The sequence below is a fragment of the Actinia tenebrosa genome, unplaced genomic scaffold (assembly GCF_029948245.1).
Source record: "Actinia tenebrosa isolate PJP-AT-01 unplaced genomic scaffold, QUT_ActTen_1.0 PGA_scaffold11__36_contigs__length_13525064, whole genome shotgun sequence".
In the NCBI taxonomy this organism is placed as follows: Eukaryota; Metazoa; Cnidaria; class Anthozoa; order Actiniaria; family Actiniidae; genus Actinia; species Actinia tenebrosa.
The window spans coordinates 6,650,397-6,674,157 of record NW_028292571.1 but is presented as its reverse complement, the minus strand read 5'-3'; the positions used below and the strand labels follow the sequence as shown (position 1 = coordinate 6,674,157).

Below are 23,761 nucleotides of genomic sequence, written 5' to 3'. Positions count from 1 at the left end.
AATTAATATTTATAGTTCGTTTATTGAAACGTCAAGGCATCTCCCGCAAGCTGCATTCTACAGGGTTTTTTCTCTCTTAGCAGAGCTTTCATAGAGGCTCTGCCGCCTTGCAAAGGAACAGATTATTGTGGCGCCGGGTAGATTAGAGAGCAAGCAATTAGATTAGAAAGGAAGTAATTACAAACTACTGGACGTTTTTGTTTCATTACAGTGATTTGGAGTGAAAAGTAAATGCTTTGCCATTTCTGCCTTACCGTAAAAAACAATGAATTCCCAGCTACATCGCTCAATATCCCTTTCCTTCTTGTTGCTCTTGTTGCGGTCTCTCGTGCGAGTCATAAACGTACGTCATATTGGGCGGCGGAAAACATTGAACGACTCAAATTAAGATCAAAAATTGTCAAATTCTTTTGTTTCAAAGTTGACTTCACAAGATACATCCTGTTTCATGAGAGTAAGCGGTCTGAGCAACTGGTTAGGTAAACACACATAAATTAAATATCATAGGATTGTATCATTTTTGAGTTCAACGAAATAAAACCTCTTCGTTTACTGGGCAAACATTTCGTGGCGTTTTTATTAATTGATATTCTTCATGGATCTTTAAAAATAAAACCGATACTCCCTTTATTACTTTGATTGCTTTTGCTTCGTTTCATTTGACTGCTTTTAAGAAAGTGCGTTACATATGTACACATCGGGCGTCCCATAAAGAATAAATAGAGGATAGGACATGGCCGCGCGGAGATACGAATTTTTTCTTCGAGTGTTCAATTGAACGCAGCGAACGAGAGAGAAATCTAAATTAAACACGAGAAGATAAAATTCGTATCTCCGCGCGGCCATGTACTATCCTCTATTTATTACATAGATATCGATGAAACTTAAATAAAACAAAAGCTCAAAAATTCTTTATTACTTTATTGTCAACAGCGACATCTTCACGTGTGAAAGATATGGTATTTTCCCCTGGTGGAAGATATCAAGCTTTAAACACTAGAGAAAACCTGGTATTTCATCGATATCTATATAATAAACCAGATCTGATTACAGCCGATGTAGCCGTAAACTGATCTTACCAGGAGAAACCCTTTAAAGAGCAAAAAAAGTTATAAAAAGTTCCAAAAGTCGGGTTCCCTGTTGTTACCTTGCATATAGGGGCGCCTTACTTACATTAATTTTTTGTTGTAAGACTACCTTTCTTTTTTTTTTTCCATTTGTGATCAAAAATACAAAAAGAATTTATTGTTCCGCAAAAGAATAACAAAGACGACTATAGATGACAAATAAATCTAATGATATACATGGCTGCTGGTCCCCTCTCACACACGAGATATTAATCTGAATATATTCAGAAGGATATCATCAGGTACCACCTGACTCATTGTCGCCAGCGTTTAGTATTCATACAACTTTCTTTTTTTTTTCTTTTTCCCAACATTTCTTCTTTTCTTGTTTTATCTTAAGGATTTCTTTCCATTAGAAATGCTTCTTGGTGATTTTCTGTGCAGGGGTTTACTCCCCTGATTCTTGGTGATTTTCTGTCCAGGGGTTTACTCCCCTGATTGAAATCAATGGTATATACTTACAACCATCCATCTTGATTTCTTCAAAATCTTGTACTAGTGTTCTTGAAACCCAAATCCTTCACTGGACGTACCAAGCAGCCAAATGACAGCATTGATTTTTTTCGTCAAAATAGGGTACCTAGCGTAGAATTCTAATTGGCTACGAGAGAGGACTGATTTCCGGAAAACAGCTTAATTTGCATACGGGTAGACAGAGAAGGAGATAGATCTAAGGTGTTATAATATTGATTCTTTTGTTGTTGTTGTTTTTTTGCTTTTTAGGTTTGACACTCATAGATTGATATACCGCCTCGTGCATCTAGGAAACGTTTACAAAAAACGGAACTTGTCGATGAGTTTCCGAGTTTTTGTTACTGCTATGAACAGGCGTTATTGAAATGCGCAGGTTGTTTTAGTTAATAGCTTTTTTTTTTCGATTTTTCCCCCGGTTGTCATGCGCATAAATAACTGGAGTTTTGCTTCCTCATCAACTATATGATCAGAATGTAGGGGGAAAATAGCGAGCAGGTAGCAGAATCAGGTCGGACAATATGGAGGCGGATAGTAAAAACAATAGATGTGAAAATTATTGTTTTCAAAAAACAAAACATTTTTTTCCCCTGGGTTGCGTAAAATGCCTTGTTTTTTATAAAAACTATGGTCTGCTCTACGAAATGGCAAATTTGTGCAAGATCACACATAAATGGATTTGAATGACGTGTTCATAGATTCATGAATCATACGCTGGCACAGCATGCGCAGCTGAGGCTGTGACTTTAGGCTCTCCTTAGTTAGAAGTAATATTAATGAGCGGTTAAATAATATTTCTAAGAATCCGCATTTTTTTGCAATTCACATATTTTGTTTTTATTTTATTCCGGTTCGGTATCCTAAAAAAACTTCCGTTCTGATTTGCTGTTTGAGCGGGCGGTATTTTTTTCAATATCTGCCCGCGCTCGTGGTCCGGTATTCTTTGCAGCTAAACAACAAAACAAAACGATAACAAAAACAAGTAAAAAAACACGGGGGAAAAATTATTTGGCATTGCGTTTTCAATTATTGGAATCAATAATTATGTAGTTAGTGACCGCAAAAAAAGTACCTTTTTATCTGCTTTTCGAATTTCCTTTAAAGGACTAAACTTGAGAAAAGATAGGAAATTTCATCACATCCATTCAAAAAAAAAAAAACACTAAATAAAAAGGTACCTTTTCTAATCATTTGAATTTATTCTTACAATCTATGAAAAGTGTAGGATTATTGACGTTGTAAGAAAGAAAAAAATTTGTAAAAGCTGAATTTATTGTGATTTTTAAATTCTAAATTCAGAATTTTACAAGAAACTTGAGTAGAATAGCCACAATCTATCACTGATTTTGTTGTCAGTGCAATTTTAGATGGAGCCTATTAACTAAGTAAAAATCTTTTAATAGTGACGTTAGTAACGCAATGCTGTTTTCTCCTGTTACAAAACCGCATCTGTCTAGTTTTACTAATCGAGTGTCATTCCACTTCACTGGTTAAAAGATATACGAAAGCGGTACATTTTTATTAAAATAAACCATTTAAAAGGTGTACACGTTTGAATAAATTTGTACTGAAAAAAGTACTGAAAGAAAGATACACAAAAAATGTTCTAAAGTGCCCCCTCCCAAATAACGGTACAAGCTCCAGATACCAGCACATTGGGCAACCCATACACGTTCCAGAAGTGTATGGTTTGTTTAAGAATTAAACAGGGGCGTGCGGTATTAGCGTGAAATCGCGTTCCTTTTTTAATTTCAATTTGAATTTATTTCGAATCTTTTTGAAATTTGCTTTGAACGCGGAATATTACTTCTCATGAACCATTTTTTAATTATCGTGAGCTGTACGGAGAATGAGCTCGGCTGATAATATACATGAAGCTGTCATGAAGTGGCTTATCGTGAATAAAAATCATAATTTCTGATGAACAATATTTAAAATGACACTATGAGCTCCAATATTTTGTTTATTTTTATTTTTTCGTCTTTGGTTAAAAAATGTAAGTCAATAACAGTCACATTGGGATAAAAGAATATGCACATATCATTTTTGTAACCATCAAGATCGCTGCCTTTTCAGCGTATGGTAGACTAGTGTTGCCACTTGACTTGGTAAAAGGTATTCTGGAGTAGGCTTCGCGTGAGGGCAATTTCCATTTCATCTACTACATATCAAGCTGAAAAACAACGGATTTATGTCGTTATCAATGTATTGAACAGTGTTAACATATTAACTATCTTGTCAAACCAGGTTGTTTAATATTATACGTTTATTATCATACTATTATACAATTATTGATCATGATATCAACCCCGTGTTATAAAACGCTCGAGTACTTGAACATTTACGATAAAGATGTATAATAAAAATAGATTACATTATATATACTATATTTTATAATATGGATTATTATCATCGATTGTAAAGCGCCTAGAACAATTATTGATATAGACGCTATACAAATGAAGCTTATTACTATGATATTATTATTATAGATTATCATGATTAGATATTACAGCCGGATTATGTTACGAGTGAAAGCGAAAATACAGCTAGCTTCACAAGTAAAATTGTCTGGCTGTAAGCAGTGTTGATAAATTATTCATTGTACGCGACGAAATAAATGAGAAAGAGTGCATGAATAACAACGATTTTTATTGCACACAAGCAGACTTGAAAGTTAGGACCTCAAGGAGATCAACAAAAACAAACTTACTCAAAAGAAGAAAAAAAATAAGACGTTAAGAACATTCGTGTATTATCACTCTGTAATTCCTCTATGAAAATGTTCGTAAAACACGAGAAATGAGTGTGTGGTATGGTATATGCAAGGTAACGTAAGTAGGCGCCCCTATATGCAAGGTAACGTAAGTAGGCGCCCCTATATGCAAGGTAACGTAAGTAGGCGCCCCTATATGCAAGGTAACCTAAGTAGGCGCCCCTATATGCAAGGTAACGTAAGTAGGCGCCCCTATATACAAGGTAACGTAAGTAGGCGCCCCTATATGCAAGGTAACGTAAGTAGGCGCCCCTATATGCAAGGTAACGTAAGTAGGCGCCCCTAGATTACAATAATGAATCAATTTCTCTTGAAACTTTTACATTGATACCACTTAATCCTGTAGATCACTACGGTGTTTGTTTCATGGCAGTAAAGTTAATTTTTCGAATTTGGTTTTCAACATTTCTCTGATATATTTACGTGACTGGTTTATGAAGTTTATGTCTGTAATGGCGCTTTCGGCTTATATTTGATAAAAGAGATCCTTGTAAATGAATCATGTAATACAACCAGCACTAGTAGTCAATAGATGTTTATAAACCCCTGCATGAATACATGATTGTTGCGAGATTTAACGTGCTTTTAATTCAGGCAGTGATCGCTAAACACTCTCGCTAAAACCGGTCTCAAAACACGGATAGACTCTTGTAAATCGTACATGTTTTAGTTTGATTTTTTCAATCTTTTACATTCACACAACCTTATTCGATATGTTCTATGTTTTAGTTTGCAGCAGTATACAATTCATATCATATATCATTCAACCGATGGCCTTTTATGGAAAGTGCCCCTATATGCAAGGCGCCCCTATATGCAAGGCGCCCCTATATGCAAGGTAACGTTACCAACACTGCTGAGACAAACAGCCAGAAGATGGCCACTCGAAAAGTTTGGCGCCAAAATCAAGCAAAGACCAAACCGAAAATACCTTGCTGGCCGAAGATGTAGATGACATCAAACAACAACTAGCAAACATTACTGGATCTTTAGCTAGCCTTACACCAGTAATTACTGAGATAAAAACAGCCTACGATAATTATAACCAGGCTGTTGATGAGTTGTCAGAAAGTGACAGTGAATCGCCCGCCAACGAAAACAATGGCGGGGAGGAGGAAGGTGAACCTCCCAGGAAAAAACCCAAGAAAGAACTGAATGTGGTTCTCGCCGGCATGGCGAAAGTGGTAAATAAACCACTACACAATGGAGAAGATCTCGACTCGGATTTGGCCGAATTATTGACAGAACTTCTAAGCAAAGGCGCCAGCAAAGACTCGCGCGAAGAGCTGGTGGAGAAATTACCCACGCCAGGAAACTGTCAGCGACTAGAGGTCGTTCGAGTAAACCCTGAGATCTTCAATAGTGTGAGAAAGGAAGTAAAAACAGAGGATGTTATGCTACAAAAAGCACAGAAACCTCTTCTTAAAGGAATAACGGCAGTAGCTAAAGTGCTAAGTGACTTTATGAAAGCTGAAAAAGATAAGAACATTCCAGCCGAAATGGCGGACATGACAACAAACACAATGCAGACTCTTTCAGACAGTCTGTCACTGTTAAGCGATGCTTCGCATGAAATTGACTTGCGAAGAAGAGCTTTGTTCAAATCAGATATGAAATCTGAATATCGTTTGCTGTGTAGCGATCAAAACCCTGTTAAAGATCTGCTATTTGGAACTGAGCTAGGCAAATCAGTAAAGGATTTGACGGAGGCCAGCAAGGTCACATCTAAAATTACCTCGAAACACAATAACTACAAGAGACAGAACTCAAATGGCAGCCAATATGCGAGGTCAGATCAGAGAAGGTTTCCTTTTTTAAGCCGGGGCAGAGGCTCTACTGGAAGGCAAAGAAGCGGATACACAGGGTACCGAAATCAGAAAAACCAATCCCAGTATCAGCCTCGCAAGTGAATTCAAGTTTACATATCTCTATTCCTCTTGTTAAGGTAAGCAACCTTGAGGAAAATGATCATATTGCATTTAAAACAGAGAAATCTGTTCTGCAAAGTGAGAATACACTGACCAAAAACCAAGTTTTGCCAGCTGGCCGTCTTAAATTTCATGAAAATGAATGGAAAAAGCTAACTTCTGACAAAACAATCCTAAATATTGTAACAGGGTACGAAGTTGATTTCATTTCACCACCAGTACAAACAACTCCTTTGAGACAACCAAAACTTCAATCAGTTGAAGAGAAAGCTCTTCATACACTAGTAGATGAGCTATTAGACAAACAAGTCATAGAAAAATGTGAACACGAAAGAGAAGAGTTTATTTCACCAGTGTTTTTACGAACAAAAAAGAATGGAAAATTCAGATTGATATTAAATCTCAAAAAACTGAATAAAAATATTTTACCAGTTCATTTTAAAATGGACACAATACAGTCCTGTATAAATGTAATGGAACGGAATTGTTTCATGGCATCTCTGGACTTAACTGATGCTTATTATTCAGTTTCTATCCACCAAAAATCCCAGAAATACCTAAAATTTCAGGTGGGAAACCAATTATACAAATATATCACACTACCAAATGAATAATATAAATGAAACTTATGATCTGTTTAGAGACCTGGGGTTTCAGGTCTCAGAGGAAAAATCGGTAACCCGACCAACCCAAATTTTAGAGCATTTGGGGTTCATATTAAACTCTATTGACATGACAGTCAGTCTCACACAGGAAAAAATTAAAAATATTAGAGTCCTTGGTAAAACCATTTTGGATAATAAAACATGTACAATAAGAGAAGCAGCTAAACTTATTGGAACTTTAGTTTCTTGTTCTGTTGGAGTGGAATTTGGACCACTTTTCTACAAACAACTTGAAATTGAAAAAATTGAGGAACTCAAAAATAGCAGAGGTGATTTTGAGGCCTTAATACAATTCTCGAACTCAGCTAGAGAAGACATTAAATGGTGGTTAGGAAACCATTACAAATTTACTAAGAAAATTTCTCACAACAACCCAGACTTCACCCTTACCACTGATGCCTCCCTGGAAGGGTGGGGTGCACACCGCCAAGGAAAGGACTGTGCAGGAGGTAGATGGCTTGCACATGAACAAACCAAACATATAAATTGTCTTGAACTTGAAGCTGCTAAATTAGGACTACAGTCTCTGTGTAGCAATGAGAAAAATGTACACATACATTTACAACTAGATAATGTCACAGCAGTAACATTTATTAATAATATGGGTGGAACTCACTCTTTGGCTTGCAACAAAGTAGCTCGTGAAATCTGGTTGTGGTGTATTTCAAAAAATATATGGCTCAGTGCGACACACATTCCCGGAATACAAAATGAAATAGCTGATCGGTTGAGCAGAAAATTTACAGATAGAACAGAATGGCAACTTCATCCCACTGTTTTCAAACAGCTAATAGAACTCTGGGGGAGGCCAGAAATAGACTTATTTGCCTCCCGAAACAATTATCAATTCAAGCCTTTTGTATCATGGCGTGCTGATCCTGAAGCCATGGCAATAGATGCATTTTGTTTAAGTTGGAAAAATAAGTATGTTTATTTATTTCCACCATTCAGCATGTTGACCAAAGTTCTTCAAAAGCTCCAGGAAGACCGAGCTCAAGCCTTGCTGATAGCACCATTGTGGCGGACCCAAGTCTGGTTTCCAAAGATGTTACACATGTTAATCCAGCGACCAGTGTTGCTTCCAAGAGACAAATTTGTGCTACAATTACCACACAACAGAAAACTGATTCACCCATTGTGGCCAAAATTGAAACTGATGGCATGCCTTTTATCAGGGGACGACTCCAACAACAGAACATTTCAGAAAGAGCTTGTGAAATTATCCTCTCGTCATGGCGAACAGGAACAACAAAACAGTACAGAGTTTATTTGGATAAATGGAGGAGATACACAGCAGAAAGAAATCAAGATCCCATTTATCCAACTGTAGCTAATATAATTGAGTTCTTAACACACCTATATGACTCTGGAAGCAGTTACTCAGCAATTAACACTGCCAAATCAGCATTGTCGGCAACTGTTGAGCTTGCCGATAGTACTTCGAGTGTTGGAGAACATCCTCTAATTAGAAGATTTGTCAAAGGAACTTTTCAGACCAGACCACCTCGTCCAAGATATCACTCAACTTGGGATGTCTGCAAGGTGCTAGATTTATTAAAAACATGGAGTCCTGCCTCAAAGTTGGATTTAAAGTTACTCACTCTCAAGCTAGTTATGTTATGTATGTTAGTTACTGGTCAAAGATGCCAATCAGTGCACATGATGGACCTTCAACATGTTTCAAAAGGGAAGTCTTCCTACAAGTTTTTTCTAGATGGACTTATAAAACAATCCAAACCTGGAAAGCAACCACCAATACTGGTGCTTCCTGCTTTCCCTGCAGACAGGAGACTTTGTGTAGTGACTTACCTAAAAGCTTACATAGCTAAAACAGAAACTATCCGAAGGCCACAGAACACAAGACTCTTTCTCAGTTATAATAAGCCTTTTCAGCCTGTTACCAGAAACACTATTTCTAGATGGGTCAAAACAGTAATGGCACAATCAGGCATAGATGTTAAAACATTCCTACCACATAGCACCAGGTCAGCATCAACCTCGGCTGCTTATCGCAGTGGAGTGCCATTAGAAACAATTATGGAAGCTGCAGGATGGTCATCACAATGTACATTTGCTATTTTTTACAAGAAAGACATTAAACCAGACAATTGTTATGGAAGCTCAGTTTTAAGCTGTGCTTTATAAAGATGACAAAAATGTTCAATTAATTTCATATTAAAATGTTTCCATTTGAGGTTATTGTGTGTTTCCCTACTGAAGGGTACATTGACACGGGCCCACGTAGCTTTGAAGTCTCACGGGATCTCGAATATGCAAATGAGGAGGTAGAATTAAAAAATTAAACGAGGCTTACCTGTAAGGTGAAGTTTGATTGGGATTCTACCTCCTCATTCTTGCATAGAGAGATCACGTGCCCACCCCATTGTCTGGTGTATACCCACCCATTTCTTGGGATAACATGGGCCCGCTTTAAAGGATGAACTTCACTACGCATGCGCTATCTCACGTGATCTCTCTATGCAAGAATGAGGAGGTAGAATCCCAATCAAACTTCACCTTACAGGTAAGCCTCGTTTAATTTTTTAAATTCTTATGACTTAAACCACAGGGAACCCACTGAAGATAAATAACAATCATATTTATTGAAGAGATAACTAGCTAAAAAAACTAGTGTGAGCTGCAAAATCATATTTATTCATTATCCGGGGCGGGTGGTGGCGGGGAGGTGTGGAACTCCTGGTAAAAGGGGTAAATATATCACGTATACTTGCCTTAAGATGCCGGAATTCTTTCAAAAAGGGCGTGGCTGACGATTTTTAACCCCTATTCAAATAGTTACTATGCAAAAATCATAAAATGTTAAATAAAAGTATTCAATGACTTATTTCGAAAATGCGCCTAAGCTATGCATAAATATAAAATACGAAAAGCGATATAATAGGCTCTTTCTTTTTTCGATTTGTGGTATTCTTTATTTTGAATATTTGATCACATATTCATATATGGTTATTATTATTCTTAGATATATGTGAAAATATATAAGGCATGGACGTAAACTTTGAAAATAAGTGTCGTTCACTACGACGAGGATGAGGAAGGGATAAATGAGAAAAGATGAATGAGAATAAAGAAGAAGAACAAGAACAAGAACAAGAACAACAAGAACAAGAACAAGAACAAGAACAAGAACAAGAACAAGAAGAACAACAAGAACAACAAGAACAACAAGAACAACAAGAAGAACAAGAAGAACAAGAAGAAGAACAAGAAGAGGAAGAAGAACAAGAAGAACAAGAAGAACAAGAGGAACAAGAAGAACAAGAAGAAGAACAAGAAGAAGAACAAGAAGAAGAAGAAGAAAAAGAAGAACAAGAACAAGAACAAGAAGAAGAAGAAGAACAAGAAAGTAAGTAAGCAAAATCTGAAAAGAGGAGTCATATGTACGAGTTCGAGGGACAGTTGTTAAGAAGCTCTATCTTCCATCTATTAATCCATTTCTAGGAAGATGTCCTGGACCTCATAACACGGAACTGCCTCAATAAAGAATGGCCTCGGTGCGGTGCCGACACAAAAGACCGACCGGCACAGCTGCGTATACGTATTTCCTACAATTTTTAATTTAATATCAAAATGATATTAGGAAATTAGGATCAAACGTTCTGCATTTTCGCGACTTCGACGCTCGTTTTTTTTCACTTGCTTCATTCATTCTGTGAGTCTCAGAGTGATCGGTCGGCTTCAATCTAGCCTATCATACCATGAGTAATACAGTGTCCCTCGTTACCCAAGTAGAATCAAAGTTCCCATTTAGAACTTTCAAACACTGAGCTACTGCTTGGGCAAAGCACCCTCGGTCTTATGAATAAATATTTGAACGGATTTGCAACCTTTTCTTCAGAAGTAGTTTATAGTTCCTTTCACCCCTACCCTTTACTCAACTGGATAAATACAAACACAAAAGCATTGATACCCTTAAGCCGCCTCATTATACAAACATCACTTTACAAGTTGAGGATCTATTCTTCGTCCAACAAAGAACTATTTACCTCGCACCTGGGTAAAAAGCAAACATCATGAAATGTTTCCAATTCTTAATAGATCGCTAGATGAGTCTGCAGGGCAACAGAGGTTACAGTGGAACGCGTGACAACATAAAACGGATTAAAAAATAACGTTTTTTTCGTTACGTAAGTATTCATTTTCTGGTATTTATGAAAAGGCCGTGTATGTCTGTGTTGACTCGCAGGCGAACGAACTCAAAGGCTCTCCTGGCTGAGTGAGGCAATTGAGATTGTTCAAAACAAAATGACGAAGTTATTCATGGTGTTTGTCTGTGCTATGGTCGCTTGGTCGACGATAGAGGTTTCTTCAAGCAAAACATCGCGAGGACTAAGAGAACTACGCTCGTCCAGCATCAATGTCACCAGTCGTAATCGGTAAAGCGAGCAAATTGCGTTTTATTATTTTTTCCGATGCCTGTATAACTAATTGTGATTATAGATAATTTCCAACACATTACTCTTCTTTTTTTCCTCCGTAAATTTCTAATAAAAAAAACTGGACTCTGAATTGAACTAAATGACTTCCGCTTACTTAGTGGTTGTCGCAACCACCACCAACATTCTTTCCAAAAGACTACCCTCACCCGGACGATCACACTTCACAACCAAAAAGAAAATACTCTATAATCGATCGATAATTACGATGACGATGCATAATGCATATGTCATCATGGTCTGTTAAGGATAATTCGTTGTTTTCATAGAAGTTGGGTGGTTCAGGATTGGTTCAGTGATAGAAATGTGGTGCTGGGATCCGAAAACCTTGACCCTATCCAAGACAAGAATATCTTGAACAAACATACCCTGTTGAAGACATAACCGTTATGTAAATTAAAACACTTTTTGGCGGTGGCCTTCATAAAACGCCGGCACGACTACGCAAAAATTCGTCTCACGATTAGCTGGATTGCCGGAGCAACCGTCGCGTGAGGGCATGTCACACAATGTTTCTCTCCCAGGAGGCTTCCATCTAACATCATGCTATTTAAGAATTGAAAACGCTAGAAAGTATTAACCTCAAGACTGATGATTCTAGTCTGTTCAAGACAATATATTGGAATAATGGCTCAAATGTCGATGTCGTTTTTAAAATCAAAATCTCGAAAAACAATACCCTATACAGCGGAGCAAAAAAGATGCCCCCCAAAAATTCATTTTTTACTTTCATGAATAATTCAAATTTATTTATGTTTAATGATTTTAATGTTTTCCCCTTTTAAACCCATTAGTTCCCGGTGCAGGAGGTAGCCAACTGGAAGCAAAGCTCAACAAACCTTCAACACTACATTGGTACTGTCACAGAACGTCATCCACCTTCTTTACGTTATGGTTACAGAAAAGTTCTCTTCTTCCGTGGGCCATAGATTGTTGGGTGGACAACATGAGGTAAGCCAACTCAGCGACAGGCAGACAAATGATGCTTCGTTACTGCACCATCAGTGGCCAAGATCTCGAGGTCTCTCAAGGAAAAGTGGCTAGGCAGTTTTGAGAAGGATGATATAGACACAATAACATGGGTAAAACAAATGGCAAGGTTCTTTTGACAAGAATCCCTTATTATTTATGAAATAAATAAATAACTTTTTTGTCCTTTTTAGACTCGTGTATGACAAAGCAACAAACACCGTGCACAATGCGCCTGGTGTAGAGACAAGAGTACCAAGATTTGGCCAAACCAATACCATAGAATACCTGGACACAAATAACCTGATTGAGTACTTCAAGCCCATGGTTGAGGCGCTTGTCTCTTGGGGTTACCAGCGAGGTATATCGGTCAGAGCGGCTCCTTATGACTTTCGATACGTACCAGGTAACTTTGAAGGTCCAACGAAAGAGTACATTGCGCCTTCGCGTAAAATTGGCGGGAATTTGTAAACGCGATCACGTTTCATTTAGGCAAATTAAAACGGGCGCCTCGATCCAGTTAAGGCATACATCATTCGTTGGGAGCTCTAGAGCAACAGATAACGATGAATCCACAGTACGTAAGAGTGGAAAAATCGGCGGGAAAATTTGTGGGTGCGCGCGTGTCTCGTGTATTTGTGCTTTCGCGCCAAAACGCCGTCGTTCGCCTACGCCAAAACTCTCACGTTCTTTTAGTATAAAATCGAGAGTAACCATCTTTAAGCTTATATCCGTTTTTACCATTTCTAGACTCGGCAAATGATTACTTTACAAAGCTAAGGGGTTTGATTGAAGAAGCGTACAAAGCCAACGGTAACAAGCAAGTGACTCTTCTGTCACACAGCCTGGGATGTCCATACACTCTGGTGTTTCTAAATAAACAGACTAACGAATGGAAAAATACTTATATAAAGCAATGGATTACTCTGTCAGGTAGGTGAGGAGGAAAATGGTGCTCTGTAATTTACGCGAACATTTTACATGTAGTTTTTAAACAGCACTTTACACAGGCTCCGAAATTTCGTTTGAGAAATTTGACCGAGAAGTTTGATGGGATTGAAATGTAAACAAACCTTTTTGGACTGCGAGCAAAGGGCTTGCATTTGTCTGCTTTCAATCCCATATTTTAAAAACACAGCGACATAAGCCATAGAAAACCATAATAAAGTCGTGGGAAAGGAGACGGGGCTTTAGTCTCCCTACTAGCAGCTAAAATCCTCTAAATTTTCAGTCCTTTTACTTTTGAGGGTGCTCCGCGTTCCTTAGGTGCTAGTTTTTAGTCCATGCCAAACGGTTTGATTGGGCAGTCCACCAGCAGCTCACGTGATCAGTCTGCGGCCTGCTGCTTTGGATTGTAATCCTGGACTTTGTCCTCAAATATCTGTAAACTTTGAAGTCAAATCACAGTGTATTGTCTGTTTTAATGTGTATGGAAAAAGTCACTATAGAGTGTGCAGCCGTGACTCAAAATCTCTTGGGATATGAATAACAATGAAATGGCCGCAATCTTGGTTGATCTAACAATAGAAGCTAATGAGGAATACTTCGTTATCGTCAACCAAGATGGCGGTAATGAAGTAACATGCACCTGCTCTATAGACATGCACCTAGTATTTTAGAAGCATGAATAGGAAAGGGGAACTCCAGATACCCCGCACTACCTAAATAAATCAAATCAAATTCCACCTGGTCCAATAGTGTTTCGATCTTGTCTCTTAACAATTGCTTCCTCCATTTCTGAACAGGAATCTGGGGCGGTTCTGCACAGATTCTTCGTCTTCATGCTTCCGGAGATTCATTCGGCCTCCACATAGTGAAACGGCTGACCGTTCGTGGCGAGCAGCGGTCATGTACCAGCAACAACTACATGCTACCAAGTGACGAACTGTGGTCCGCAGATGAAGTGTTGCTGAAAACCTCCACTCGATCCTACACAGTGAAGGACTACGACGCTTTCTTCAAAGACATTGGTTATCCCGAAGGCTCTTTCATTAGACGAAATGTCCAAGGTCTTACCTCTCCGTTAGCCCAACACTCCCCTAATGTCACACTTTATTGTCTTCACGGATCCGGAGTAGATACCCCCGAGTCTTATACCTATGCGAAGGGAGATTTCCCGGATGGGAAACCAAGCGTTATCAATGGCGATGGTGATGGCACTGTGAACGAGCGAAGCTTAAAAGCCTGCGGAAATTTTCAACAAATGCCTAAAATTACAGTTAAAGATTATGCTGGGGTCAACCACAATGGTATCTTGAGTAGCGACCCGGCTCACAGTTTTATAAAATCAGTGTTATTTCAGTGAAAATGATAGATAACTTTTTATAAAGAGTTGCGTATTATTGAGTGATTAATTAGCTACGGATTACTTTTAGTTTGATCACATCAATGGCTAAAATCACAGTTCAAGATTACGGGGTCAAACAATGGCATATGTTGAGTAACAATCAGACTCACAGTTTTATAAAATCAGTGTACGTTCCTGTTTCAGTGAAAATGAAAGATCATGCGTTACCATTTGATGATATTAGCCATTAAAAGCATGAAATAACTTCTGATCTGGAAAATGTTTATTTTAAAGTCACCGAATCTTTCCCCTCTCCTCTCTCTCAAGGACCGTTTACACAAACGATTTTTTCGGCGATTTGCAGCGCGAATTCACGAACATTTGAAGATGTTGATAACTCTTAAAAACTTTGTGCGAAAACTTGAAGACCAATTGAGTTTATATTATTACACTATTATTTTCATTTAAGTGGAGTCCAGTCCTGTTATGTATCTTGAACTCTGGATATCTTGACCTGCCGGGCATTATATCTCGAACCTATTGGGATTCCCATCGACTTGCAGTGCAATATATCTGCATACTTTCCACTTGGCCTTCATCCAATCACAAATCTAAACTTGAATTCTCGCACTATGATAATGTTCAGGATTTGTTTGTGTTATTTCTAATCAATAGATAATGGGACCTGCAAAAGTATGCATATAGTTACCAGGGATAGTTAGTGCTGCTGTTTTGAGCTAGCTTCAAGCTGTAAAAGCCCTGTTAGAGTGCTCACACTAAATCCGTGAAACAAATACTACTTTTTAGCACTAAATAGTGATAATTAAACAATAGAAAACAAAGGATTCTGTATGAAATAGTGCTAATTAGTACTATTTAATGTTCACGGTTTTAGTGCGTGCACTCTATCTTGAAACTTTTCCCTGTCCCTATCTAGTAAGCTCGATATAATGGGACTCTGCTCAGGCCCGTAGCTAGGATTTTTGTTGGGGGGGTGCTAATTTACAAAAAGTGGACCAACCATATACTTTATTTTTTAAAAGTCCCATAGGACGCATAGGTAAAGATAAATTATTAAAGTAAAATTGATTTTTTTCACTTAGTTTTACGTGAAAATATCATACCAGCCAAAATCTCACTCGCTTAAAAAGCGGACCTTTTGCTCGCGTGGGCCTGCTGCTGTACTAGCTTGTTAAAAAGGGATATATACTAATCTATGTAATAACTTTTTAAAAAAACTTTAAGGATTCAGTATGTAGTATCTATATATACACAGTTGTGTATTTTTTTGAATATGTTATTGATACTTCAAAGTACGTAAGTTTCAGCTAACACAGACCTTGATGACACAGCACCATAATTTATTCCCATGAGAATAAAGAGTTTAAACTGCATATAATCTCATCCTGAAACGATTGAATAATTTTACCTGATTAAACACCTCAATATACAAACATCACTTTACAAGTTGAGGATCTATTTTTCGTCCAACAAAGATCTATTCATCTCGCACCTGGGAAAAAAGCAAACATAAATTGTTTCCAATTCTTAATAGATCGCAAGACGAGGCTGCAAGGTCAACAGAGGTTACAATGGAACGCGTGACAACACAAAACGGAGTGAAAAATCGTTACGTAAGAAATCATTTTCCGGTGCTTATAAAAAGGCCGTGTATAACTGCGTTGATTCACAAGCGAACAAGCTCAAGGGCTCTCCTGGCTGAATAAGGCAATTCAAAACAAAATGGCGAAGTTATTCATGGTGTTTGTCTCTGCTATGGTCGCTTGGTCGACGATAGAGGTTTCTTCAAGCAAAACATCGCGAGGACTAAGAGAACTACGCTCGTCCAGCATCAAGTCACCAGTCGTAATCGGTAAAGCAAGCAAATTGCTATTTATTATTCCGATGTATGTGTATAACTAATTGTAATTAGATAATTTTCAACACATTAGTGTTTTTTTCTGTCCGTAAATTTCTAAAGAAAATACCTGGACTCTGATAATTGAACTAGATGACTTCCGCTTACTCAGTGGTTGTCGCAACCACAAACAACATTATTTTTAAAGACTACACCACCCGGACGATCACACTTCACAACAAAAAAGAAAATACTCTATAATAATCGATTTGGTAAAGGCCCGAGCAAACGCGCGCAACAACACCCAACATTGTTGGATCAACATTGTTGGCGCAGTTGTTTAATGTTGGCGATTGTTTTCAAACGGTCCCAACAAGTCCCAACATGTTGGGCATTATGCAGCCGTACTTTTCTCTCGTATAACTTAACAGTTAGTTCGGCTTCACGCAGGCTAGTAAAGTAATGACGAAGTATAAGTATTGTTTAATGATTAATGTTTTCCCCTTTTAAACCCATTAGTTCCCGGTACAGGGGGTAGCCAACTGGAAGCAAAGCTCAACAAACCTTCAACACTACATTGGTACTGTCACAAAACGTCATCCACCTTCTTTACGTTGTGGTTACAGAAAAGTTCTCTTCTTCCGTGGGCCATAGATTGTTGGGTGGACAACATGAGGTAAGCCAACTCAGTGACAGGCAGACAAATGATGTTTTTGTTACTTCACCATCAGTGGCCAAGATCTCGAGGTCTCTCAAGGAAAAGTGGCTAGGCAGTTTTTAAAAGAATGTTATAGGCACAATAACATGGGATAAAACAAATGGCAAGGTTCTTTTGACAAGAATCCCTTATTATTTATGAAATAAAATAACTTTTTTGCCCTTTTTAGGCTAGTGTATGACAAAGCAACAAACACCGTGCACAATGCGCCTGGTGTAGAGACAAGAGTACCAGGATTTGGCCAAACCAATACCATAGAATACCTGGACACAAATAACCTGATCAAGTACTTTAAGCCCATGGTTGACGCACTTGTCTCTTGGGGTTACCAGCGAGGTATATCGGTCAGAGCGGCTCCTTATGACTTCCGATACGCACCAGGTAACTATGGAGATCCACCGAAAAAGTATATTGTGCGTGAGCGTAAAACTGGCGGCAATTTGTAAACGCGACCACGTTTCATTTAGGCGAACTATGAGCAGGCGCGCCTGTCTCAGGTTAAGGCATATATAATTCTTCGGGAGCTCTAGAGCAACAAGTGACGATGGAGATCCAAAAAAAGAGTAAAATGCGCATGTGTGGCAAAATCGGCGGGAATTTGTTGACGCGCGTGTCTTGTGTATTTGTGCTTTCGCGCCAAAACGCAACGCCGTGTCGTTCGCCTACGCCAAAACTCTCGCGTTCTTTTAGTACTGATAAAATCGAAAGTAACCATCTGTTAAGCTTATATCCTTTTTTACCATTTCTAGACTCGGCAAATGGTTACTTTACAAAGCTAAGGGGTTTGATTGAAGAAACGTACAAAGCCAACGGGAACAAGCAAGTGACTCTTCTGTCACACAGTCTGGGCTGTCCATACACTCTGGTGTTTCTAAATAAACAGACTAATGAATGGAAAAATACTTATATAAAGCAATGGATTACTCTTTCAGGTAGGTGAGGAGAAAAATGGTGCTCTGTAATTTACGCGAACATTTTACATGTAGTTTTTAAACAGCACTTTACACAGGCTCCGAAATTTCGTTTGGAATATTTGACCGCGAAGTTTGATGGGATTGAAATGTAAACAAACCTTGTTGGGCTGCGAGCAAAGGGCTTGCATTTGTCCGCTTTCAATCACATTTTGTAAAAACACCGTGACATAAGCCATAGAAAACCATAATAGAGTTAGTGGGTAAGGAGACGGGGCTTTAGTCACCCTAATCTTAGCTAAAATCACCTAAATGTTCAGTCTTACCTTCTATAGTCTCGAGGGTGCTCCGCATTCATTAGGTGTGAGTTTTTAGTCCATGTCAAACGATTTGATTGGGCGGGCAACCAGCAGCAGCTCACGTGATCGGTCTGCGGCCTTCTGCTTTGGATTGTAATCCTGGGTATGTCCTCAAATATTTGTAAACCTGAGCCAATTACAGTGTATTGTCAGTTTTAATGTTTATGGAAAAAGTTGAACTATATAGACATGCACCTAGTATTTTACAAGTCAGATCCCACCTAGATCAAGTGTGTCGATCTTGTCTCTTAACAGTGTTTCCTTCATTTCTCAACAGGAATCTGGGGCGGTTCTGCGCAGCTTCTTCGTCTTTATGCTTCCGGAGATTCATTCGGCGTCCCAATAGCGAATCCGCTGACCGTTCGTGGCGAGCAGCGGTCATGTACCAGCAACAACTACATGCTACCCAGTGACGAACTGTGGTCCGCAGGTGAAGTGTTGCTGAAAACCTCCACTCGATCCTACACAGTGAAGGACTACGACGCTTTCTTCAAAGACATTGGTTATCCCGAAGGCTCTTTCATTAGACGAAATGTCCAAGGTCTTACCTCTCCGTTAGCCCAACACTCCCCTAATGTCACACTTTATTGCCTTCACGGATCCGGCGTAGATACCCCCGAGTCTTATACCTATGCGAAGGGAGATTTCCCGGATGGGACACCAAGCGTTATCAATGGCGACGGCGATGGTACTGTGAACGAGCGAAGCTTAAAGGCCTGCGGAAATTTTCGACAAATGCCTAAAATCATTCTTAAAGATTATGCTGGGGTCAACCACAATGGTATCTTGAGTAGCGACCCGGCTCACAGTTTTATAAAATCAGTGCTATTTCAGTAAAAATGCTTAAATTTGATGACATTAGCCATTAAAAGAATGAAATAACTTCTGATCTGGAAAATGTTAATTTTTGGCTAACTGTGAGGAGAGCGCAGTCTCCACGTAGTATCCTACGCAGTAACGCAGCCACTATTAGTATCGGCGTCACGCGGTGCATAAAAGTATATTTTTACTGAGCGTAGGGGGGTCTGGCTGAGATGTTTTAGTTACCCCTCCACTTCCTTCAGGTTTGCCTAAAAATTATAATTTTAAAGCAACCGAATCTTTCCCCTCCCTTCTCTCTCAAGGACCGTTTACACAGAAAATTTTTGCGGCGATTGTTTCTACCGTAAATCGCTCGTGTAAACTACCGGCGATTTGAGTTGCGATTTCCCGCACGATCTGCTGTGATTTTGTAAAAAAAAATGTTATTTCTGAGCAGCGGTTTCTGCAATGGGCATGCATACTACTTGCCTATATGGCATTTAGCTGCAACCACAGGAAGCCCATGCAAGCTTTGAGAACTGAATGTAATTTAACGAAAAAAAATTATAAATAATATATCCCTTCCCCTTTATATGATAATTTTTTTTAAAAAATCGCTAAAATGGCTCGAAATCACTACTAAAGAACTAGAATGTTGTAAACAACACTTCATGTGAGTAAATATTAGCTTTTATTTATTTTAATTTTAATTTTTTTTGTTAAATTATATTCAGCTCTCAAAGCTTGTATGGGCTTCCTGTGCTGCAACGAGCAGTCCATATGAAACTCTTGCAAACTATGTGCTAGTAATGCAGCGCCGACTGCGGTCCTTGCCTCTCCCCTACCTGGGTTATCCTACTATGACCACGAATTCACGCCCCCCCCCCCCCCCGCTGCGTCAGTTATCGTTACTTCCACGTCATCGTGAGTCAATAAAAACACGATAAATGGAATACTAGAGTATTTACCGAGAAAAAAGATCATGGATTTCGATACAGCCTTAAAAGAAGTCGGCGAATTCGGTTCCTTTCAGAAGAAAATTTTCTTCATCACAAATATTTTAGCCTTTACTGTCAATTCCCAAATGTTGATTATGGTTTTCACTGCTGCTAAACCAGAATGGAGTTGTCCGAATAGTGCGACACAGTGTAACACAGACGGCTCAATATGCTCCAATGCTCACTTTACGACAAATTTTACTTCTATCTCTAGCGAATTTGGATTAATTTGTGATGAATCGTACAAAGCAGAAGTGGTTCAGTCTGTCTATATGCTTGGAACTTTGATCGCAGCACCACTGACTGGGAATCTTGGCGATACGTATGGAAGAAAGAAACTATGGATTGTCACATATACTGGCACTTGCATCTTCGCTTTTATATCAGCATTTTCAACCTCGTACCACATGTACTTGGTCTGCCGATTCTTTGTTGGATTCTTTGTTGGTGGTTGCGGATTAATAATATTCGTTTTGACAACCGAGTCTGTCGGGATAGCATATAGAGGTTGGTTAGCTTTTATGTGAATGTCCGGGGTAACTGTTATGGACCTTCAGTCAAGCGAGACTATAAACAGTGAACACGAGAATTTTAAATGAAAGCCCCCCTCCCCCCTCCCCCGAGCTTGAGATGTTTATAAAAATCTCTCTGTTTATAAACTTTTTTTGAAAAAAAGAGTTCAATGTTTTTTTCTAAAATTTTTCATTAAATTCGATTTCTTTATCATGCAATTTACACCATGGGGCAGCAAATGATGAGTCATGCACTCCTCCCTGTTTGAATATTGTACTATAATATTAAAGAACATTATCTTGTTTACACATTGGGAAAGGAGGGTTAAAAATAAAGTACTTGGTGTCTTAAGTAATGTTTAATACTCCTTCTGCTTGCTGGTTGAATCTGAAAATCCAGTCGCTTTGAATTGCCTGCAGCCCACTCCCGCCCTAGGATTGGTAACCATTGATGCCCCAAGTTGTTGAAAGCCTGTGTGAGTTCAGACAGCACAAGGTTCAAACCCTTGTACCCGACTAGGTCTCAAGTCCAGTCACAGAGGAAAAGGCTAGGGGTCAAATAATATTTCTGCTCAATATATGAGTTGAAGAAAAATATCAATTTTCATTTTAATTTTAAGGTTTTGTTGGTATTGTGCAGCAGACATTCTTTACACTGTTTCTTGTTGTTCTTGGTGGATTGGCCTACTTGATCCCAGACTGGCGTCAACTGACACTCATTACTCTCTTACCAGCAATCATCCAGGTATTTTTTTTCAAGTCAACACCAGAATCACCAAGATGGCTTGTTTCCAAGGGCAGGAACAGAGAAGCAGAAGAAGTCTTAAGCGAAGCAGCTCGAGTTAATAAAGGTCACAAAATGAACCTTGTGCTTCGCAGTAAAATTCAAGAGAAGAAAGAGGACAGCAGCAAAGGGATCATCAGCATCTTTATGCACAGGACAACATGTCTGATCACTCTAAATTTATGCCTATCATTTTTCGTTAACAGTCTTGTGTATTATGGGTTGTCACTAAATGTTAAAAATCTTGGTGGTAGCTTGCATGTTAATTTTATTCTCAGCGCCTTAGTGGAGTTCCCATCCTATGTGATTTCATTTTTCTTGATGACTTGGTTGGGGAGGCGTAAGACCATTTTTATTTTCATGATGGGGGCATCTATATCATGTTTCGCATGCATGAGGCTTCTAGAATCTCCTTCATCCACTCAATATTTAATATCAAGTGTTGCTATGTTAGGAAAATTTTTCATCAGTTCCTCATTTTCAATAATCTATGTCTATGGGTCAGAGCTCCTCCCAACAGTGGTTCGTAATTCTGGGTTAGGAGTAGCTTCTGTGGCTAACCGAATTGGTGGTATCCTATGCCCAGGTGTTGTAGCTCTGGGAGAGCACAGCAAATCCATGCCAATGTTGGTCTTTGCTGCTTGTGCTTTTGTTTCTGGAGTAGTGGGTTTAAAATTGCCTGAGACTAAGGGCCGTGCTTTGCCTGAGACATTTGAAGATGTTGATAACTCTTCAAAACTTTATGCGAAAAGTTGATGACAAATTGAGTTTATATTATTATACTATTATTATTATTATTTAAGTGGAGTCCAGTCCTGTTATATATCTTGAACTCTGGATATCTTGAACTGCCCATTATATCTCGAACCTATTGAGATTCCAATCGACTTGCATTGCAATGACCAAAAGTAATTGACTATGCTAATGATATATTTGCATACTTTCCACTTGGCCTTCATACAGTCATAAATCTAAACTTGAATTCTTGCACTACGGTAATTTGTCTAAGATGTTATTTCTGATTTTAACCTTAATTTGAAAGATGCTGGGACAAAAGTATGCATATAGTAGATTATTGGTGATCACAGCTTAGTGCTGTTGTTTAGAGCTAGCTTTGTGCTGTAAAAGCCCTGTTATTTTAAAACTTTTCCCTGTCCCTGGTCCCCAGTAGGTTTGATATAATGGGACTGCTGTACTAGCTAGTTAGTTTTGTGAGTTTCAGCGAACACAGACCTTGATGACGTGGCACCATGATTTATTCCCATGAGAATAAAGACCTGTTTAAACTGCATATAATCTCACCCTGAAACGATTGAATATTCTCAGTTACACAGGGAAAATCTATTAGTTCAAGCCAACATGGCTGTAGTCTGAGAAAGGTCAATTAGTGCTATTTTAATAAAAGCATTCACATGAAATGATAAAATAAAACATCTTTCAATTATAAATTTTTTTCGTAAGGAATAAAAGAGATCATTTTGTAACTAAGAGGGTAATTTTTCATTGGCGTTCCCTGTCTCTTCCTCTCTCTCTCTCTTAAAAAAAAACAACTGAAGAATGCTTGGCTTCGCAGTCTTCTAAAGAGGGCTAATGTTTACGATAACTGAATGATATTGTGAGTCTACTTCTTCACTATAAACTACCACCAAATAAAACTGCATCCTAGAAATAAGGTCAGAGGGGGAGCTATAGGGGCTTTTAGATGGCAAAATTTGAAGAGGTTTTTGATATCCCTTTTAGTATAGTAGCTTGTTTGCACCCCAACTTTATATCAGGAGAAAATGACAAAAGCAACATAAAGCAAAATAGAGTGCAAACAATATAACCGTGAAACTTTAGTAGGGTGCTCACACTAAATCCGTGAAACAAATACTAATTTTTAGCACTAAATAGTGATAATTAAACAATAGAAAACAAAGGATTCTGTATGAAATAGAACTAAATAGTATAATTTAATGTTCACGGTTTTAGTGCGTGCACTCTAATACTAAATAGCACAATTTCATGCAAGTTCCATTGTTGTTCAATTAGCACTATTTTGTACTATTTAGTAATTAGTGTTTCACGGATTAATTGTTTGCACTCTATATACCTTCAGTTGATCTGTTTTTTCCTGTACCCGCAAAAACCGCTGGCCAAT

The 23,761-nt window shown here is 38.5% G+C and overlaps 3 protein-coding genes and 1 long non-coding RNA gene across 4 annotated transcripts; 3 read left to right on the top strand and 1 right to left on the bottom strand.

The window, feature by feature from the left end:
* Positions 1-3,548: 3,548 nt before the first annotated feature.
* On the bottom strand, positions 3,549-16,212 carry LOC116306944 (uncharacterized). Its single transcript, XR_016119285.1, has 2 exons — positions 16,110-16,212; positions 3,549-3,771 (listed from the first exon to the last, which is right to left on the bottom strand). It is a non-coding gene; the product is annotated as an uncharacterized LOC116306944 (long non-coding RNA).
* LOC116306943 (lysosomal phospholipase A and acyltransferase-like) lies at positions 11,118-14,932 on the top strand. The gene is made up of 5 exons (XM_031717085.2): positions 11,118-11,364; positions 12,219-12,375; positions 12,588-12,799; positions 13,144-13,326; positions 14,139-14,932. The coding sequence occupies exons 1-5, from the start codon at positions 11,346-11,348 to the stop codon at positions 14,696-14,698; spliced, it is 1,131 nt and encodes a 376-aa protein (XP_031572945.2). The 5' UTR covers positions 11,118-11,345; the 3' UTR covers positions 14,699-14,932.
* Positions 16,213-16,285: 73 nt separating the features above from the next.
* LOC116306941 (lysosomal phospholipase A and acyltransferase) lies at positions 16,286-19,413 on the top strand. The gene is made up of 5 exons (XM_031717083.2): positions 16,286-16,553; positions 17,058-17,214; positions 17,426-17,637; positions 18,006-18,188; positions 18,804-19,413. Exons 1-5 carry the CDS (start codon positions 16,424-16,426, stop codon positions 19,361-19,363), a joined length of 1,242 nt encoding a protein of 413 aa, XP_031572943.2. The 5' UTR covers positions 16,286-16,423; the 3' UTR covers positions 19,364-19,413.
* Positions 19,414-20,240: 827 nt separating this feature from the next.
* On the top strand, positions 20,241-23,155 carry LOC116306942 (solute carrier family 22 member 15). Its single transcript, XM_031717084.2, has 2 exons — positions 20,241-20,832; positions 21,458-23,155. Exons 1-2 carry the CDS (start codon positions 20,310-20,312, stop codon positions 22,375-22,377), a joined length of 1,443 nt encoding a protein of 480 aa, XP_031572944.1. The 5' UTR covers positions 20,241-20,309; the 3' UTR covers positions 22,378-23,155.
* Positions 23,156-23,761: the final 606 nt, after the last annotated feature.

Coding starts and splice junctions, on each gene's coding strand:
- LOC116306943 (XM_031717085.2), top strand. Junction 12,376..12,587: donor TGTTGGGTGGACAACATGAG/GTAAGCCAACTC, acceptor TGTCCTTTTTAG/ACTCGTGTATGACAAAGCAA. Junction 12,800..13,143: donor TGACTTTCGATACGTACCAG/GTAACTTTGAAG, acceptor TACCATTTCTAG/ACTCGGCAAATGATTACTTT.
- LOC116306941 (XM_031717083.2), top strand. CDS start 16,424: ATGGCGAAGTTATTCATGGTGTTTGTCTCTGCTATGGTCGCTTGGTCG. Junction 16,554..17,057: donor CAAGTCACCAGTCGTAATCG/GTAAAGCAAGCA, acceptor TAAACCCATTAG/TTCCCGGTACAGGGGGTAGC. Junction 17,215..17,425: donor TGTTGGGTGGACAACATGAG/GTAAGCCAACTC, acceptor TGCCCTTTTTAG/GCTAGTGTATGACAAAGCAA.
- LOC116306942 (XM_031717084.2), top strand. CDS start 20,310: ATGGATTTCGATACAGCCTTAAAAGAAGTCGGCGAATTCGGTTCCTTT. Junction 20,833..21,457: donor TGTCGGGATAGCATATAGAG/GTTGGTTAGCTT, acceptor TTTAATTTTAAG/GTTTTGTTGGTATTGTGCAG.